At 54.5% G+C, this 20869-nt stretch overlaps 1 protein-coding gene across 2 annotated transcripts in view; it reads left to right on the top strand.

Annotated features, from left to right (window-relative positions):
• The window catches only part of BSN (bassoon presynaptic cytomatrix protein), a 102754-nt gene that overhangs the window by 68556 nt on the left and 13329 nt on the right, over window positions 1-20869 (top strand). For both annotated transcript variants that reach the window (XM_063348573.1, XM_063348572.1), the window contains exon 4: window positions 19472-19906. In XM_063348573.1, the coding sequence (XP_063204643.1) occupies window positions 19472-19906 (435 nt within the window). The remainder of the gene's footprint in view (window positions 1-19471; window positions 19907-20869) is intronic.

Below are 20869 nucleotides of genomic sequence, written 5' to 3'. Positions count from 1 at the left end.
TCAGAAGCGTAGGAGGGATTAGCTAGGAGGTGCAGTTATTAACGTAAGTGATTGTAATTATAAGCCGAGGCATTAACATAGATGCTCATGCTTGATCCTGCAGGATTGCACTCTTTTCCATCTTTGATTTCTATCCCATTTCTGCTCCCGTGAGTGGGTGGAAAGGCTTGTTCAGCGCTTGGGCTGCTGCCTGTTGAAGTGCTTGGTGACTTTCAAACCAGTGCCTGTGTTTGGCTGTTTGTCCCCATAGAATGGTTCGGGTTGGAAGGGACCTTAAAGACCATCTAGTTCCAAGCCCCCCGCCCTGGGCAGGGACACCTCCCACTAGACCAAGTTGCTCAGAGTCCCATCCAGCCCGGCCTTGAACACCTCCAGGGATGGGGCATCCACAACCTCCCTGGGCAACCTGTTCCACCGCCTCACCACCCTCACAGGAGAGGAATTCTTCCTAATATCCAACCTGAATCTCCCCTCTTTCAGTGTAAAACCATTACCCCTCATCCCGTCGCTCCACTCCCTGATAAAGAGTCCCTCTCTCCTCTTGCCTCTGCCAACGCTCCTCGTTATTTCTGGCACCGCGAGGTCTGACCCCCGAAATGCTGGTGACAACTCTGCTGGGGTGTTTGGGCGAGGGGCTTTCGTGCGCGGCACGTCGGGTGCTCCCCGGCCCCACCGTCCGTCCCTGCACACGCGTGGCCGTGCCCGAGCTTTTCCTTCCCACCCGCTCGCCCTGCCGCTGTGCTGCCCTCAACCTGGCGATAAACGCGGCGATATCGTTCCATCAAACGCGCGATCATTCCCTGAGAAAATGGGGAATTTTTAGGCAACGTCCCTCGAGAAGCTCACAAAGCGGAGGAGGGTGCCAGGGACGGGCCTGAGGAAGGCTCCGGTGCCTCGGGAGGCTCGCCGGCTTTCTAAGGATGTTGATTGCTCTCATACAAAATGTATTTCTCTCTAAAAAATGTTCCCATCGCGCAAACGCGAGCACCAAAGAGCAGAAAATAGCCACCCGCGGGACAGCTTTTGGCATCCCGTTTGCCTCCTCTTAGGCTTGCTGGCTGTATCCTGTGCTAACGTACATTTGGGTATCGCCCTCCGTTGGGGTTTGGTGCATCACGGACTGTTTGTTGGCGGAACAGCAGATTCCAGGTGTTGTTGCATCCAGAGTATCTGTGGAGTTGTTTGGTAATCTGCTAGAATAATTTTTCTGGAATTCCTTGGGTTTACCCCATTATCCCTTTCTCCCTAATTCTGGCTGTAGCTGGGAAATGTCTCCAACCCCGGCATGGGCTGGGGGGGAACAACGCCGCCGCCTTTCCCTGTCCTGTGCCCCCCCTGGGTGAGAAATGGGACACAAAATGTGAGTTTAAAGAGGGAGCGCAGCCACGGCTCTGCTGTACCCGCAGGAGACTGCTTCATTCCCGCGAGCGGGAGCTGATGTGCCTGCCCCCTCGGAAGAGGACATCCAGAATTATTTATTATTTTGTACTTTGCCAAGAGTTTCTAAATGTGCTGCTTGAAATGGCACCTAGAGAAGTGAGATCTTCCAGCAAGGATGCAAAACGAGCAATTATAAGCAAGCAACCCATTAAAGGGAATTGCTATCACCTTCTCTCCCTGGCGCCAAGTCCTCCTTTTGGGTGGGTAGGAGGTTGTTTGCAAAGGAAGCGGCGGTTGTTTTGTATCCCTGGCGTGCTCCGAAGTCGCCTGCTCTTTCTTCCTGCTCTTTCTTCCCCTGCGAGCGCCCGTCTGCAGCGGGGACCTGAAATTCCCATCGGAGCGACGCCGGGGAGCTGAGGGCTAAATGGGAGCACTGCGGGCTCCCAGGGAAACAGCAGCTCGCAAAGCCCAGCCTGGGGAGCCGCCTGCACCAGCACAAGGGAATATGGAACTTAGCATTAAAAATTGCCTAACTCCTTTGTGTGGCGGAAAGAAATTTGCTGGGGGGGTGGGCAGAGATATAGCCCAGTGCTCGACTCGCCGCCCCGAAGAAATGCTTTTCCCTGCTGAGGCTGTTCCTAGGGCTGATGTTAAACGCTGTTTAGGAGCTCCTGGAAAAGATTCCCCGACAAAGCAAATCATTTCAGCTCATTAAGAACCTGATGCGAAAGCCCCAGGTAATACTTTGCAACTTAAACAACTTTCCAGGGCATTTGGAAGAGAAACAATTTTAAAGGCGCAGCTGCTGGAGTTATATTTTCTGTGTTGGAGGGGAAGGCAGAGATCCGGGAGGATGGGGCTGGGGTTATTGCGGGCTCCCCTGCCCTGGCCCGCGGTGCTTTATCCTGCTGGTCACAGTGAACGTGAAACCGGGTGACGGGGACAGCAGGGAGGCTCAGGCTCCACGGCTCTTGGCAGGTCCCACGTGGATGGCGTCTGCCTGGCAAAGCCTTTGGCACCATCTCCCCAAACATCCCGGTAGCTGGGCTGGTGGGGTACGGTCTTCTGGGGGACAAGGGGGCTGTGCTGCCATCCTGGCGCCGGGCGCAGGATACGGGCTGCCATCCATAAGGGGGATAAAGCATCTTCTCAGCGTGCCCTGGCATCCCAGCTCAGGACTGCCGCTGCTGGACCGGTCCCTGCGCGCCGCAGTCCTGGTCCCCAGCTCTGCAGGGGCTCAGAGAGGAGGAGAAGGAACCGGGGTGCTCTGAAGAGCATCCCCTGCGTTTGGGGCAGGGAAGATCCTGACCCTGAGAGATGCTCAGGCTCAGCCATGCAGAAACCCACGGCGGCATCGGGGAAGGGAATGGTCCCAGCTCCCCCCAGCCCCGTGGGCAGGAGGCGGCGGAGCCCAGGCATCTTCTCACCAGGGCCGAAAGCCTCTGCCAGGGCTCTGCCTCCCTTTGCTGAGGATTATTTCAGTTCTGTTTGTGCCTCACCGAGGCCGTGCTGAGCCAACGCCAGCTGTCCCTGCCAAGCAGTATTTGGGAACCAGGGCAGGATTTTCGCCGTCTCTGTTCTCCGTTGGTGTGTGTCCCCCACCAGTGAAGCCCTGAGCTGCCTCAAAGCTCATCCTGGCTACCACCATCAAAACGCGCAAAACCCCCTCAGCAGAGCACGGGGCTTTATTTCAAAAGCTTTCTCTTCGCTTCTGCCTTGCCTCCTTATCTTCCCACTGCCATCTGCTCTGCCTGCTAAATTAAGGCAGCGTGCTGTGGACGAGGTGTGCTGTGCTCAGGGAGCCCCACGCCACCCTGCCCAGGCTGCCCCAGCACCGGCTCGGCACGTGGGGACCCTCCACTCGGCATCTTCTGCCGTGGCCTAGGGGAAGCTGCCGCCACGGAGGGTAGGGTTTGTCCCCTCCAGCTTTAGGTTTGCCTCTCCACGCCGATGGAGAGAGCGCTGCCCACCGAGGGTGACTCCTTGCAAAGGTCTTGGCTCCCCACCCTGGAGATGCTCATCTCGCCCCTGGGGCAGGTGATGACTTGCTAAGACCCGCTGCCCAAATTTTAGACAGTTAAGTGAAATGAACCCTACATTATGAGACCTTAAGCCTGTGGAGACCAGCCCAAGTCCTTCATGCCTCTCATCCCTCAACACCCTCTTCCATGCTTCCCTAGCGAAGGAGTAACCGTAGGGCAATGGCCGTGGGGCCACCTTCACCGCCCTCCTCCTCGGCAGGATGAAACGTCTTGAAGGTAGATTTTCTGAGAGCCACTTTGCACCCAACGAAGTGAATGCCCAGCTTGGGGTGGGACGGGAGTCGCTCGGTGCCCTGCAGCAGAAGTGGCATGGCAGAACGAGGTCCTGCATCGGCTTTTATTACCCCCAACACAAAACCGAGAAGAATGGCGATGTTGGGAAGTGGGGAGAAGACATTTGGCAGAGTTAGCCTGGAGACCTCATTGCCGTGAGTTCCCTGAAGCAAAGAGTACAACGAAACACTGGAACACAGAGGGAGGATTTGGGGGAAATGGGAGTGGATTTGGGGGAAATGGGGCCTTTGGGAGTGATGTGAAGGAATATCTAAAGATTTATTACCTACCCCCATAGGAATGAATCTTACACTGGTGAAAAAACTGCTACAGCAGGATGACCTATGTCAACTGCTGAAGCGCGTCTGAAACACAGGACAAAACCCTCTCATCACTGTCCGTCAGGGTGCAGAAGAGATACGTCATGTCTTGGAAAGAGTGAAGAAGGATGGGGAACACGGATGGTGAGAAACTCTTTTTGGGTGGTCACCAGCAGCGACGGGATTGTATAATCACATGCTGCACCAGGTAGTAGTGACCTTATTAGCTTCTGTTATGCCTGATACTTGTAGTAATACCGTGTATGAGGCTGTGGGCGATAGTCAAACACCTTGAAGGACTTCAAGAGTTCTTGACATATTGGCAGGAATGCTGTCACGGAGACAAAGGGAGGACTGTAGAGGAATATGGAATATTAGTGGTCCAGTTTAAATAAAATTAATCTCCTAGAGTTAATCATTTAGTGTTAGGCCGCGTTGGCGTACTACTTATGTAGAACTCACTTAGCATAAGTAGCTGAAGTGGCTGAAGCCTTAGGCCACAAGCTGGCAACTTTCATCGAGATAAGTTGAACTTGTTCTGAACTTCGACTTAGTTACGCAAAGGAAGGCCCTGGGACTGGTACAAACCAGGAGATAAGGATGCTGCTACCCTTGGCAGAGGCTGCAAAGCAGCAAGATAAGAGCAATTAGCCGCCCGCCTGGAGCTGGAGAAGGAATCCAATGAGGAATAAGAAGACCCCAGACCATAAATCACCATTGGACCAGGTGGCGTGTGGAAGGCGCGCAAAGGGCAGATGCGTAGATTGTAAGCGTGTAATTGCCAAGGAGTTACTTTGTTCTGGGTCCAGCTCCAGAGGCGCCCAATCTGAGCAGTCCTTGCTGCTGTACCACTCAAATAATTTCTTTATTATTATTTTTTTTTGCCTGAGACTCTGCTACAGGAAACTAGGGCAAAGAAACTTCTTTAGCAGCGATAAGAGGGCTTTTTTAATTTCGAGATCTGCTTTGGGATCTTCAGATGGTATCTCTGAATGCTTTGTGTCTTCCCGTGCCGCAGCTAGAAGCTTCTGGCTGTTATTTGTGCCATGACTAGGAGATAACTAGCAGGCAGCCTCTGATCTCTGACCTGAGTTTGGTTTGGGGTTGGGGTTTTTTTGGGGTTAGAATATTTTTAATTGTTTGGAGCACAAAGAGCACCAGAGTCCTAAGCCCGTTGAAGCAGAAAAGCATTGATTTCCATGGGGTCTGGTTGACTTGGAGAACAAATATTCTCCAAAAAAAAAAAAAGCCTAGTTTGGCAAAGAAATGAGGTATCGGGTTGGGAATAACCCCTGAGAGCATGAATGTGGCTGTAAGGATAGGACCCGCGCCGTGGGTTTGCCCATGGCTCTGTGGGTTTGGGCTCTGTCCCAGCCAGGGCTGCATCTGGGCGCTGGAGCTGGACCTCCTGGGATGCGGGTGGCCCAGTGCCAGCCCGGCGGTCCCTGGCTTTGGCAAGCTTGGGAGAGGGGGATGCGGCGGCAGATCCCGCTGGGAATGAACACCCGCGCTCCACCGAAAGGGCTCGCCATCAGCAACAGAGCTGTGAAATTCCCAGCTTTACATAATTTCCCAATTTACTCCGAGCTGTTAAGTATGACCAACAGTCATCTGCTTGCCGAGAGCAAATAGGACAGAAGGAAAAGAGGAGCAAACTAGAGCCAGGCAGCAATATTTTTAACAAATCTGCGTTTTTCTTCAGGCTGGAAGTCAGATGAGTGTTGCCAGCCCTCAGAGGAGCAGGTTTCTGCAGTGGCCCTGAACTACTCTTAAAGTGGAGCTTCTTAAATAACTTAAAGGGTTTATACGAGGTAGTTCCTCCTGTGGCTTCAGAGAGCCAAGAAGTCCCTCAGGCATCTGTCTGTCTGCAAAAAGGGCAGGTAGGGAAGGAAATGCCTTCACAGATGCATTTTAAACAGAGTAAACAGTCATGTGATCTTAAAAAAATTTTTGTAAAAAGCAACCATTTTATGTGGACGTCACCGTTTCATTTGGGTTTGGCTTCTTAGCTTCGTTCTTGCTGCATTTACGCTTGAGATGAACAATCGCAGCTCTTCCACCCCAGCGCCTGTAGCCAGTTCCTACCTCCCAGCTGCAGGGAGACCTGGTGGGAACATCCATCCAGGTCGGGGTCACCATCAAATCACCACACGGCGGGGCGATCAGCTATTTTTAAAATAAGTTAAAGTTAAAATAAGGGGTTATCTGAAAATGAGCTTAAGTTTTAAAATAAGTCCTGAAGATGATGAAAATCAGATTGGACCCACTAAGACACGTCCCCCGCTGTAGGCAACTCGTGGGTTCCCCAAGTGTGCCCTTACGGCCCAGGTTTTAGGTACTTTGGTGGAGTCAGGAGTCGCATGGGACGAGGACAGGGAGAGAGATGCTCTCCCAACACGGAGCCGGACCCAAGTGGGTTGGAGACGCTGGCCGTGCTGCCCCGTCTTTGCCGAGGACAGCAGGTGAGGGGATGGGAGAGGGCGTGCGAGGCACAAGCGTGGAAAGATGCTGATGTGTATCATTTGGGGAGTAAAATGCCTCATCCATCTCCGTTGTAACAACCCGTGTTTCTAGAACGTTTCCCAGCCTTTTACTGTAATAGTTTATTGACCTGCACAGAAGCATGAAAGACTATGAGAGTTAATTTTTCAAGCTTATCACTTGATTCATTCCATAAAGGTAGTTCATTTAATTAAAATATTTCTGCCGCTGAAATCAGGGCTCGCAATCTCGAAGCCTGGAACAGGGTGTGTGGGCTTTTTTGAAGCAGCAGTCATTTAACGGGGTCAAACAGCATTGCCCATGGAAACCAAAGCTTCCAGTTCTCTAGGAATACGTGTATTTGAGGGCAAAAGTCCTGGCAGGGGCCATAAAAACAGAAACAGAACAGGCTGGATAAAGAGAGGAACACAAAGGGCTGAAATCAACGGGGTCATGGGTTACCTGAGGTGTCTGCCTGTGTCTGCGCAGCGCTGGCTGCTCTCAACCCGAAGGTGCGGCCCTTGGCCTTTGATGTCGTGTTTTCCAGGTGCTAAATAGGCAGGAAAGCCCAGAGGTGACATCCCGCTCTCTGGCAGGGCCTGGGGGAGCTGAGGACAACTGTTCGCAGATGTCTCCTCGGGTGGTGCATCTGCCCAACATGCCAGGGTGGTGGGAAGGTGGCTGTGGAAGGTCTCAGCGGTGGAGCCCTGAGTACCTTCAGCCACCTCCACGTAGGGTTTTTGGTCTTTGCCAATGTGGGGTTGTCTCCTGGGAAAATACTATAATTACTTTTAAAGTTCTGAAATCATGATGTGACTGTGGAGGTACTGCCGGACATCGGTTTGTGTTGTCCTCAGCTTCTGAGCCGTACAACTGATGACTCCCCAACACGCTTCGATTGTGACCCTGAAATAGGTTCAGACCCCGTTTGCTGCTGCTGGACTGGTTTGGGGACAAGGGGACCAGGGACTGAACGGCTCGTAACGGGAAGGAAGCTGAAGCTCTTGAAGACGCAGATTTTCTTCTGGTTTGGAAGCGAGTGGCTGCTGCCTGATAGACACTTGGGGCTTTTTGCAATTTAAAAGAGAGCAATCAGACAGCTTGAATCTGCTTTTATCAGATGCAGAAAATTACTAGTTGGATGGCTGGATATTTTAGTCAACACTAGTGCCTATGAAAAACCAAGGGTTTGGTTAAATAAGACTTCTCTGATAAACTTAGCTTTTCTTGGGTTTTCTTCCGTTCTGTTGGAAAAATGAATAGAATGTTTGTTTTCTGCGGGGTTTGGCCAGGTTTCTCTTTGCAAGCATTAGTTTTGCTGCAGACTTGAAATCTTCTGCGTCGGGGTTCAAACGAGTTCCCGAAGAGACGCGGTTATTTCGTCAAACGTGCGTGTGAAACAGCAGCGTGGTCATGAGAAACATCTTGCATTTACACTGTGCCAACCCACCAAAGGGAGCTGAGATCCGTGGTGTCCGGGGTAGGGGCTCCGCTGGCCCCGACATACATCTCCTGGGCGTTATTGCAGGATTATTATCATGCAGCCGGCGTTCGGAGATCCTCCTGCTGCTGTTAACCTTGGCTGAGAAATACATCCCGATAATGGGGACTGTTAAAGATAAGGCTGGCTGGCAGGCTGATAAATCTCGTTAAGGAGTACTACATCACGGAGTAAATTACAATGCACGGCCGGATCGATTCAAACAAAAATGAACAATATATTACTTCTTTATCGGTAAGGGAAAAATAGACTCCTGCCTCTGTGCTGGTGGGTTTTAGTGCTGGATACGGAGCTGTGGCGCGATGTTAGCAGCAGGGCCGGCTGAGGAGGTGCGGTTGCTCAGCAAGTGCATCCCTGGCAGCGCCGGAGCAGGAACCTGGCGGGGTCCTCGGGGTGGGTGTACTGGGAGCGACTGGTCTGTCTGTGGGCGAGAGGGGACAGGGAGTCTGGGCACAGCGGAGGACAAGAGCCCTGTCCCTCTGTTCTACGTGCTTAAGTGACGGGCATTGCAGCCTGGTCTGTAACGACTGTTAATGATCCAGGCAGCTTTAGAAACGTCACGCTGGAGCAAAATGGGAAAATCGGAGCTTGTCTTCCTTGGGACAGCCATAGCTAATCTTCGAAAACCAGACCAAACCCTCTGCTGCTTTAATACCGTTGGTTGGGTTTTAATGTGAACAGAAAATCTTCTTAATTCTTCATCCATTTGGATCCAGTCTCTCGGAACTGAGCTGGTAGCTAATTTAGCTCTTTCTCCAAGATAAAACAGAGAGAAATAGTAAGGTTCAGTGAAAAGGAAAACGAAAAGCATTTTCAGCGTCTGAGACTTGCTCTCTTGTTCCTCCTATTTTTCTTGCTCTTTGTGATTTTCCTTTTTCTTGAATTCACAGCGCCATGCTCACGCATTTCCTCCGGCGATGGCACCTTCAGGTGCTCAGCCTGGATGTGTTGTTTCTCCCCCTTCTCCGAAAAGATGCTCCGTCTTGAGTCTGTCCCAGGCCAGGGGCAGGTTTATCTCCACCTGCCCGCTGCAAGAGGGGACATGGGGTAATGGTCGAGGTAGCAGAAGATGTGTGCTGGTAGCCAATGGCCAGGAAAAAAAGGGAGCACATCCAGATTGGAGATAAGTGAGTATCAAAGCTGCTGCCCAGCGATGGCGACGGTGGGAAATCAAGGGCGTATTTTACCTGAACCAAAGTGCTGAGGGATGAGCTGGCGCAGAAGGTGGTGGGTGAACTCGTTGGGTCAGAGTGAGGATGGGCATTTCTGGTGGTCACGTCTGGCCCCAAAACCGGTCTTCTCTTCTTCCAATAGTAACATGGAGGATGTCCCATGTCCCACCGAGGGGTGGTTGGCCTCCGTGTCTCACCTCCTTGCCGTCTCGAGGCAAACCTGCTCGTATTCCTCTCCATTGCCGTGCTGGGAGCTGGCGTCTCTGCTTTCCCGTTCCAGATGGCAGCTGGTTTATGCTGGATGTCTGTGTTATTGCAGAAGCGTGGCAGTGACACCGATGCTCAGCAGACCATTCCCAGGGCAATAGATGCTCACACGCAGCCCTGGGAATCGGTCCCGCGGCTTTTAGATGAGCCCAGAGCATCAAAGTGCTCTCCTCAGTATCCTACTGATTTTTTTTTTGAATTTTTCTTTTTTTTTTTAATCTAATGAACTGGAAGGAAATATGTTGAGTGGGGAGGGATGTCTATATATATTCTGCAAAAGCACCGGTTTCCAAATTTTTGGACAGCTGTGTACCCTTTTTTAGCAGCCCCTTCACACAGCCCACACAGCACCCAGGCTCTCGCAATCGGGCTCGTTTGGAAATACGCTTCCTTGATTGCAAAATAGTTTAAATCCTTTGACTTGGAAACATTCTTGCCGTTCGAAAAGATTTTTGATTTTTTTACTTTTTTTTTTTTCAGCTCCGAAAATACAGAAGGTGCTTCCTGCCGCAGCAGCTGCCCTAATTTTGGAGGTGGTGGGAGACGGGGAGGGATGAGCTGGGGGAGCCTGGCCGATGGCTACGGCCGCACAAGGATGCGGGTGCTGAGATGCTCCGGAGATGGGCTCCGGAGCACCCGTGGGTGCTTCAGCTGGATGCCAGAGTTAGGGTGGGGGTCGGGGGGGGTTATTCTGGGGTCCTAGCCAGACGATCAGACTGGTTACCCAGCTGGCCCTTGGCATTCAAGTCAGTCAAGGTGAGCTTGTTTCTCAGCTCCGCGGAATAAAATTATTTGGGCCCCTACAGTGAAATAACAACATGGAAAAGTAGTCTAAGCTTGACTCTAACGCTGCAATTCCTAATAACGTGGAAGAGTTGGTGGCCTTTTCCTCTAGCCAGCCAAATTTGGGAATGACCCTTGGCTGGGAGCACCGGGACAGCTCAGGAGACGGCGGAGCAGCGTACGCCCCGGTCCGTGGGTCAGTGCTCCAAAAAGCCCATCGGTTTTCTGCAAATCTCCGCTCCTCCTGCAGGAGGGGCTGCCTGGGATGGTGATGCCCGGACCCAGTGCATGGCAACCGGGGTTTGCAGCTGGGCGAGAAGCCGCAGGTGGTCCAGGCTGGCTGTGGTGGTGGAAACCAGGTTTGTGTCTCTCTTCCTACGCTCCCGCCACTTTGTCCCCACCGTGGTGGCGTTCACCGGCCCGGCCGTCGGCTGCTGCAGTGGAATAAGCTGGACTTGGCAAAAAGCACAGCTATTCCTCGAAGGCGAGCGGAGGGGAGCGTGGCTATTACTCATCAGTCAAAAGACTTTCAGCTGGAGTAATCCTCCGCTGGCTCTGCGGTGTGTCGAACCGCAGGGTGGGAGGCGGTGAACGCCTTGGGGGCTGTTTCTCTGACCCCCCGGGCCGTGCCGTGGAGGGCTGGTGCTTCCCTGCCGCGGCCAGGAAAAAAATCCCTGGCGTGAGGCACGTGCAGGGGGAAGGAGAAAGGAGAGCCCGGAGAGCAGGATGCTCCCGGGTAGTGCAGGGACTGGACTGCGATGGCCACTTCGGCGCCTGGATGTTGTCCATCTCCGCATCTCCGATCTGCCTTCCCCTCTCCGTGGCACCAGAAAAGGGGACGGGTGGTGGGGCAGATGCCGCTGCTGCTGCTCCAGGTCCCCCCTGGGCAGGTTTGGTGAGGGGAGGGAGAACCGGTGTGAGACACGGCGTCTCCTCTGTGTCTGCCGTGGAGCCAGGGCTGGGAGCTGCCCCTGCCCACGTCGTTCCCTCCCAGCAGGGCTGGCGGCAGCTCAGCCATCATGTGCAGCTTCTCCCGTCTTCTCTTTCTGTGTCTTTTTTCCAGCTGGGAGAGGTCCCAGCGCAGAGAAGGAAGAAGGATGGGGTGGAGCAGGTGGGAGGCAGAAAACAAGCCCTGCGACGCAGAGCTCATCCCGGCGAGCTCATTACCCTGCACTGTTTTTAATCACATTATTGCAGTGTGAAGGCCACTGATACATTGCACGCATCTAAAATAGAGATAGGGAGGGACTGTTGGCTCCTTCGGGCTGAGAGAGGAACAGATAAGAATAGGCTGATGCTGGAAAACACATCGCTGGGTTGCTCAGTCAAATGCTATATTTAGCAAGGGATTGAAATAACTGCGGTGGTTTTCAGCTGGGCTAATCTGTGAACGATGGTTCCACTAATACTCGCCCAGTTGATGGTAATGAAGTCAATTAGCATGGAGCAGCTGGCAATCGAGGTAAACTCGGCTGTGGGAGGTGCGTGCGGTCCCCTTGCCACCTCTCCCTGCGGACAGTCCCAGAAGACCATGGCTTTATGCCGAGGGAGCGCTGGCTTTTTGCTGCGCTGCCCACAACAGCCCCTGGGCCAGCAGTGAGAAGGATGTGCAGCGGCTCCCTGGGGACCCCACCGGCCCCCCTCGCTCCCCTGGCCGGGCGGGCATCGGCACGGGGCCAGCCGGGCTCCAGAAACACGACCTGCTCTGCTGAACGGTGTTTGAGTTGCATTTAGCACTTATTTTTTATTTAGAGATTTTATATATATGTATATATATGTATATATATATATGCATGCGTAAACTGGAGAAGCAGCACGCATATGCCGGCATCAGTGCAGTTAGCACGCACACGCGCAGGCAGGGCAGCTCCGCATCTAGCTTGAGCAGGATTTTGAGGGTGTTTTTAGGGGAAAAAAAAAAAGCCCCATTGGAGCAGCAGAATCATAGAATCACAGAACAGTTTGGGTCAGAAGGGACCGTTAAAGGCCATCGAGTCCAACCCCCTTGCAATGAGCAGGGACAACTAGATCAGGTTGCTCAGAGCCCCGTCCAACCTCACCTGGAGTATTTTTGGGGATGGGGCATCTCCCGCCTCTCTGGGCAACCTGGGCCAGTGTCTCACCACCCTCAGCGTAAAACATTTCTTCCTTATATCTAGTCTGAATCTTCCCTTTTTTAGTCTAAAACCAGTACCCCTTGTCCTATCGCGACAGGCCCTGCTATGGCAGCACACCCTACGCTTTCTGCCCCGTCCCGGAGGTGGCTGTCCTGCGGCCGTGTGGGAACGCACGTGTGTGCACCGCCGGCCGTGCACGGCCAGCCCTGCCTTTCCTCCCCCCTGCCAGCCCTGCCTGTCCCCCTGTCAGCCCTGCCTGTCCCCCCGGCTCCCAGGGCTGCCCCTGCCTGCCCACCGCCTCCGCATCCCCCTCGGTCTCCGTCCCCTCTCGGCTCCGTGTCCAGCTGAACCCTCCCTGGTCTCTTCCCGATGAGCTTCTCTGACGAGCGAGCATCTCCTGCGTTTGCTCCGTCTCCCCTCCTGATCTCTGGCGCTTTTCCTCGCCCTCCTCTCAAATCCCATCACTGCCTCAGCCTCCTAGGAGAGAGAACGGCTGGGGCAGAGGTAAAACCAGGCCTGTGGTTATTTGCCGATGGCACGGGAGGTTGAAAATGTGCTTTGTGATGTGCGTCCCCACCTCCGTAAGCGAGCAGCCCGGAGAGGTGTGGGGTCAGCAGGCTTCCCATCGCCTCCTACAACTGCAGCGGCTCGGTCCAAGGGGTTTGGCAGAGGTATGCGACGCCTCCAGCTGCGGGGAGGAGATCTGGGGGGGTTCGGGAGAGTTCTGCTGTGGGAATGGGTTGAAACAGAGAGGGGAACAAGCATCCAAAATGAATAAGCACTGGGGAGGCTGCTGGCAGAGAGCATCTCTGCCGAGGGGAGGGCGCAGGAGCAGGCAGAGGATGGAGAACCTGCCAGCCAGAGCCCAGGCACTGCCCGAGGTGGGTCTGAAACAGCCCTGGCATCTGGCGATCGAGCATGACTCAATCCCTTTCCTTTAAAACTGTGCTAAAAACCATTCCACAGTACGGCCGGAGCCGCCGTGTTCTTAGCACGAGGATGCTGAGCACTTGGGAGATGGGATCACGCAGTGAGATGCCCCCATTTCTGCTGCGGGAGGGCGCGTGGAAGGTGTCTGGATGTCAGGAGCCCTCCTGAGCGGGAGCTTTCCTGCAAGTGGGGCTGAGAGGAGTGCTTGAGAAGCGATTTTATGAGGTTCTTGTTGTTAATTTGGATCTTGATTCAGATACCAGAAGTGTTTTCCATATTTTCCAGGCACCCATCTGTCACAGTGATGAGCCCTGCACAGTACTTGTCAGCAAATAAATGAAATATTCTTGTGAGATCCACTGCGTTTAGTGCTGGGAGATGTGATCTGGCTCGCGAGATGCTTACACCTCATGCTGCTTATCTTATTTTGTACAGATTTTTGTCCTGGTATTTTAATAGATATCGGTTTGATTGTGTAAAATAATACTGTAGAGCATAAATAACCGGACAGAGTCCTAGGGGCGATGTTGCAGGGAGCGTTTTGCGCTGGGATGAAGACGACGGCCCGTGCGTCTGCCAGAAGCCGGAGCAGTCGCAGCAAGGGTCTCGGGGGTGACGGGGACGGTGGGACTGGCAGCCAGGAGCTAAGCGGGGAAGCCAGGAAGCCTCCGGGGAAGCCTGGGGAGCCTCTGGCACCGTCGGCTCGCAGACCTCCGAGTTGCCAAACGGGGGATTCATGCGCAACCGTGCTGCTGAAGCTCGCTGGCTCCGCCGTTAAAAAAACCCCCAGCGGCGCTGGGGGATTCGGCACTTAATTAACTTGCCAAGCGGTAGCATTGACCAAAATTACGCGGGAAGGCTTCTATTTTACTTAATTACAGTTTTGTTGTCGCCCATTAGTGAATTAAAGCAATTGCAGGGTAAGACCCGGCGGAGGTTGGCGAGCGTGGCTGTGGCCACCTGCCAGCGGGTGCCAGAGCTCGGGGGGAGCTGGGCGCAACCCCCACGGACACCGACCCCCCCCATGGACACCGACCACGTGCCCTGTCCCCCCCATATTGCAGCAGCAGCCCCGGGGGCTCCCCTGCCAGCAGGGCTGCTGCGAACTCCCCCTCGCCCCCGGGAGGGAGCGCTTGCAGCCATCGCCTCGGCAGTCGCCGCCCCTTCAGCAGAGCCTGCGGGAACTGCGGCCGCATCCCGCATTTCCCAACACTGCTTGCGTGGTGCGCAACTAAACACCGGGGTAGTCGTTACCGCTCGGATGCGACGCCTTGAACGAAGCCGCCCGCTTTCGGTCGCGGGCTGGGGCTGCCCTGCACCCCGGGGTCCATCCTGCCCCTAAAGACCGCAGGAGCTCCCTTTCTCTCTCGGGAAACCTACTTTTTCCGCAACTCCCCCACAAATCCCAGGGGTTTTGGGGGTGAGGAAGGTTGGGCGCCCGAGGGGTCGGCGTGGTGACCGTCCCAGAGGTGTAAGCTGATAACCCGGCTGGGCTGGGCAGCCCCCGGCTCCCTCGCCCCGCTGCCTGCCCGGCTGGCCGGTTTCCAGCGCTCCCTGCCCTGCCAGCGCCTCTTCATTTAAGATAGCATCTCAGGCGCGCTTTGGTTTCATCCCTCTCTTTAATTATTGATGTTTTCCTTCGCCTGGAGCCCGCTCTGTGTCCCGGCGGTGTTGCCTGTGCGCTGGCTCCCCATCGCCTGTGCTCTGTGCGGTTAAACCCCCCCGTGCCTGCCACCACCGTGCCCCCTCGGGCAGCGAACCTTGGTGTCGAGCAAGGCCCCATCCTGATCATGGCCGTGGTTTCCAGCGTCTTTAAGCACAGAGACTCAGACAGACGCCGGCATGCCTTTGCCATAAGCTCCTTACCCGCTTACCGCCCCGGCGAGGGGCACCCTGACTTCCTGGGCATCCAAGGGTTTGGACGTACAAAGCACTAAATACAGCCTAATTATTATTATTATCTTCATGGGATCTGGTTAATCTCAATGGGGATTTACAAGCTGTTAGCAAACCAGCCGGTCGTTGAATGTTTGCATTTTTTCTCAGGGGCGGCTTAATCCCCGTGGCCACGTTTGCTGGGACATGCCCGTCACCAAGTTATACATACGGGGGAGCCGATCCGTCTTGAGCGAGAGCAGAGGTGCTGCGGGGTAACTGAAAATGAGCTGATAACACTGCGGGGCCGCCGGAGAGGGACGGGTCCTTCGTCACCGGCAGAGCGTGGGGCGCTGGCGCGGGGCTGTGAGATGCTTCGGATGCAGCATCTTCACCCGAGCCCCTGGTTTTTTAGCATCCAGCAGCGTGGCGGGTATCAGTGATGGGTGTTGATGGGGCTGCAGGGGGGCTCTTAAAGACAGGGCCGGAGAGCTCGGAGAGGTTTGCCGGAGATGTTCCCACTGGGCGTGGGCGGCTTTGCTCGCCCCCGACTCCCCGCAGCTGCCAGGGGCAGGATTTCACGCCTCCCCGTGTGCGTGCAGGAGCCCGGCAGCTTGCAGCTCTGCTGCTGGAGGCATTCACTGCAGCAAGCGCCGGGATGCGATGGCAAACGCTGTGCTGGTTGCTGCGGCACCAGCCGGTGCTCGCAGCACGCACACGGCTCCGCGCGGCACCGGCGGCTGACAAGGCTGAGGGCTCTCCCACGGCTCGGGAAAATTCAGTTATCCTTTCCCTGGTTCTCCCAGAAAGGCAGGGAGAAGGGGGAGAAAAGGAGGGGAAAGGAAAGGGAAAAGTCTTCCTGGGTTGAGATAAAGACAGTTTAATAGCACAATAACAGAAAAGAAAAATAACAATAATAATATTAATAATAACGACACAAGTCAATCTCACCACTCGGTGAATTGGTGCCTTCCCCAGCAGTGATCACGAGTACCACCCCCACTCCTGACTAACCCCATTTCTGTACCGAGCATGACGGCTGTGGCACAGAACATTCCATCCTGCTGTCTGTGCTCCTTCTCAGCTTCTGTGGGAAGCGGAAAAAAGTCCTTGAATAGTATAAACATCACCTGGCAACAACCAAACCGATATGCGTTACTGCCATTCCTGTCATACCACATCTGAAACACAGCAGCCGCTGGAAAGAGAATGAACTCTGTCCCCCCGGGACAGTTTCCCAGCCTTTCTGCCTGCTGTGAAAGGCTAGGGGCATTTCGGAGTGGAGCTCCCCAATCTTTTTTGGCAGGGCTATTTTTACCGGAGATCGTTCCCTTATCCGCTTCCCGGTGCGGTCCCATGAAGAGTCGAGCTGTCACATCTGCGAGAGCAGGACGGCGGGGCGAGCTGCTCAAGGTGGGGCAGCTGCCAAGAGGAATGGCTGCGGAGCCACAGCTGGGAGCAGCCTGAGGGAGGATGCTCCGACCGGCCTGTGGAGCCATCAGATCCCCATGGCACAGATCAGCCCTTCGCTCTCCCAGTCTTGGAGGACCCTTGCGCCTCATCCTGATGAGATGACGCCAGCAGGTCCTCTCCGCTGGTGCCTGCCTTGTGCCATGGTGGTGTCCCTTGCCTGCATGGACTGAGGGAGGTGCTGGGGGGGGAGTGTGGGGTCTCCAGCCCAGCCTCCCATGCACAGCAGGGCAGCCACCAACACAAGGGCCTTCGTCTAACAAAGTCTTCAACCCCCTCCAAAGATGGAGACCCCACAGTGACTGTCCCGGGCTGTACCGCTGCCTCAGCAAAGGGGCTTTTCCTCCTGTCCACCCTGAACCTCTGCTCTTTTGAAGCGCTTACATCTGTACCCAGGCAGACCTAGACAAAAGGAGTGTACCTGTCTGGGACTCTGCACCTTTTGGAGGGTGTCCTGCCATCGTGGTTGGCCCGGGAGGGCACTGGCTGAAGTGTGTGCAACCCCCACCTCTCCATGAGCTCAAGAGCCACCTCCTAGAATGGGACCAGACTTGCCATCCACAGTTGGCTCCTTGTGGCCAGCGTTGGCCTCCCATGGTCATCCTTGGCTTGAATTTTGCCCTCGAAGGGCAAAAGCAGCTGAGCCCATCCCCTCATCCAGAGCCTCCCAGCCACCACTGTCTGCAGACGATGCCTCTCCCAGGCAGCGTGTTAAGGGCCTGGATGGGGTAGGGTGGGTTGTTTAAGATGGGCTGATCTTCTCCGGTTCTTCCAGGACCAAGCTGGGAGCTGGCATGATGGCAGAGAGGGACAAGCAGGAGCTGAGCTCTGTCCCGGCACAGCCAGCCCATCCCCTCTGCATCGCGCCTCCCCTTCATTGCCAGCGTCGGGGAGGGAGCTCTGGCCAAGAAAAATGGGATTCCTGAAAGAAAAATGAAAGGCCGCGTTTTTTCCATGAGGCAGGAATTCAATTTGTGTCACGCAATCACATTTCCTTCTGCGGTCTGAAATAATTACACAGCGGAGCGGGGCGAGGAGATCTGATTCAGAGGCACAGGGATGAGAGCGAGTTCTGAAATAAAAGAAGACAAATGCAATCATTAAGATACAATAGGCTGCACTTGCCCCTTAATTAGACTTTCTCTTTGATTAAGCAGTAATTAAATATTACCATGCTGAAAGGGATTATTTTTTTACGGCCTTCCGAAGCCCTAATGTATTCTTAAGATGTTTGTGTGAAGAGCAGGGGCTGCTGCAGGGTGGTAGAGGTGGGAGGGAGGACGTTGCATGCCTGCCCCTTCCCCGCAGAAGAAGACCTCCTGCCCCGCTGTTCCCTGGAGAACGTGGTCTGGATGCCGGCTCCTGGTCCAGATTGCTGCTTGAGTGAAGAAGCATCCATGGGGAAGTTTACTACTCCCGGCCACCACCAGCTGCAGAGCATCTCATCAAAATGTGGGGTCCTGAGTGTTGGATGGAGGGGCCAAGCCCATTATGGTGTTGCCACCTCACAGGTGTGGGTTTTAGAGTTATAGAATAGAATCATAGAATGATTTAGGTTGGAAAAGACCCTTAAGATCATCAAGTCCAACCATTAACCTAACACTGCCAAGTCCACTACGAAACCATGTCCCTAAGCGCCACATCTACCCGTCTTTTAAATACCTCCAGGGATGGTGAGTCAACCGCTTCCCTGGACAGCCTGTTCCAATGCTTGACAGCCTTTTCAGTGCAGAAATTTTTCCTAATATCCAATCTAAACCTCTCCTGACGCAACTTGAGGCCGTTTCCTTGAGGCCGTTTTGGTGAATCTCATCTTCTACGTGGAGACCATGGCCTCTGTGGCCCCAACAGACGCGACTGGCTTGCAGCCCCGGTCCCAGGCTGGTCCAGCTGAAGACCAAGACCTCTTTTCCAATAGCGTGACAACTCCTCTGGGGCCACCTGCCCTCTCCAAGGCTGGCCACCTCAAGCTTTGGGAGCAACAGATCAGCAAAAGAGGAGTCTGGGGAAAAGGACTTGGAGCATATCACGCTATTAGCAGCAAATCCGAAAAGATGTAAGATGATGAAACATCAAAAGGGAAGGAAATGTCAGGTCCCTATTCCTGGACATTCCTGAGTGGATAAAAATAGGCCTTGGACGACCTCAGGGGGGGAAAGTGCTTCTGGTCTCTTAATGCAGAGCCCCTGCCGTAGCCCCGCAGGCTCTCTGCCACTCACAGCCCCGCTTGCAAGTTGCTTTTTCCAGGCCATAAAATGACGCCCCTTGCTGAGAATTTCACTAGACGAGATTGTCTTGTTCTTTTCCTGCACAGCATGTACTTTGGGTAATATCTTTGGGAAATTTTTGCATACTCGTGTACCCAGTATTTTCTGATAACCTAGAAAAAAAAGATCCTTAAGTATTATGATTATGCTATTAAACCTTTATTGTATCGCAAATCAGAGTGAGAAAGGAACTGTATGGAGCCCCAGAAGTGTTAAGCCACGGCAGTAATCTGCCTTCGTTGTTTAACTTCATTTAAAACTGAAAAAAATACCTGCAAGACTGGAGATGAAAATAGATGGTGATGCTGGGCAGGGTGTGAAATCCCTGTGTTGTAGCTGTGGTCCCTCTGGCCAAACATCACTGAGGTCAGGATGAGGATAGGGGTAGTTTTAAGCTGGATGGTTGGTCTCCTAGATGTACAGTACAGCGCCTGCTCACCGCCTGGCCTCTCTGAAGCCGGTTATTTGGTTTGGGTGGGCCGAGTCCTTTCCCCCATCACCGTGTGTCCCATCAGCCGAACTTCTCGGTGAGATCCCTGCTGAGACAAAGCTCCCCGAGTTTGAACAGAACTTTTCCTTTCTCTGTTTTGCAGAAGAACGAATGGCTGTGCTTGAACTGCCAAACTCAGCGGCTGCTCGAAGGCAGCCTCGGCGACCCTGCCCCGATGCCGCTGCCTGCCCCAAAGCAACCGCCCACTGGCTCCCCACGGCACCAGCCGCTGGCCACCGTCCAGCAGCAGAAAGCACCCACGCCGGCGCCCACCGAGCCGGCGGCACCCCCCGAGCGGCAGCCCTCGCCCGCAAGGAGCCTCCGGGCTGCCGAGCAGAGCAGGACCCCGAGCCCTGCCCCAGCGGAGAAGAAGCCCCCGGCACCGGCAGAGGAAAAGCCGCTGCCCAAAGCTGCCCCGGAACCTTCCAGAGCTCCTGAGAGCGCCACGCCGAAGGGCAAGAGCGTGACCCCCAAACCGGAGGTGGAGAGCAAGGAGAGCCGGGCACCCCCGGAGGCACCGCGGGCGAAGGAGCAGGAGGTGAGTTCTCAGGCTGCGTCGGGCTCCCAGCATCCCTGGGGACCACATCCCGCCCAGGGCCGGCGCAGCGCTGAGCCATGCCTCCGCCGGTGGCCGTGCTCAGAAACTAGGCGGTTATTCCGAGTGTCGTCAAGGCCGTTTGCCTCGAGAAATGGCCTTTTGGGAAACGGTGAGCTCAAAACAGCGCTGTCTCAGCGTTTCCAAACCGCTTAGGAATTTCGCAGGCTCTATAGCAGCGTCCTGGTATTTGCCTCCTCTTTATTACAGTTGGATCCATTTGGGCATAACGCAATAGTTCAGATTGGCTTTGCCCTTTGGATCCGTTTTAAAATAATATAAGGGCAGTTGAGTTTGTCATTAAATGGAAAACTCACTGCACAACATCGCATGCTGCAGCAGTGAGCATTTTTCAAGCTCACAGTCCCACCTTTTTTAAAATTCAATACATTTTGGGGGAAAAGCTTGGCTGCGTCGGGATGGTTTTCCCCCAAGAGCACCCATCCCAATGCAGCCAGCACAGCCCCGCTGCGGGGAGGGGACGCAGCGGGAGGTCCCCATCGGCTGGGAGGGGACAACTGCATCCTGGCATCCCTGTCTGCTGGCACTTCGGAAATCAGATAAGGTCCACGGTGCCTCCGTGGGGGTGATGAGCCCTGCCAGTAGCACCAGGGCCAAGCGTGACGGCGCTTTCCCCACGGTTTGCCCCAATGCTGCCTAATTGTAACGTCAGTTAAAAGGGCCTGTTTATTTCTGCTGGCGTCTAATGAGGGTGCTGGGTGCCGCCCTGCTTCTGAAGGCTGCTTTGCATGGCTGTCAGTCAGGGAAATTAAAGTTCATTAAAAGGCGGCCGTGCCCCACAGGGGCTGCTGGCAAAGCTCCTGTCCTCTCGGTGCCACCGCGCCAGCCTGGCCGGGCACCAGGGTGCGAGGGCTGCCCCCACCCCAGACACCCCCGGCAATTCCC

This window comes from Chroicocephalus ridibundus, chromosome 10 (genome assembly GCF_963924245.1).
Source record: "Chroicocephalus ridibundus chromosome 10, bChrRid1.1, whole genome shotgun sequence".
Taxonomy (NCBI): domain Eukaryota; kingdom Metazoa; phylum Chordata; class Aves; order Charadriiformes; family Laridae; genus Chroicocephalus; species Chroicocephalus ridibundus.
This window is presented reverse-complemented; position numbering and strand designations above follow the sequence as displayed.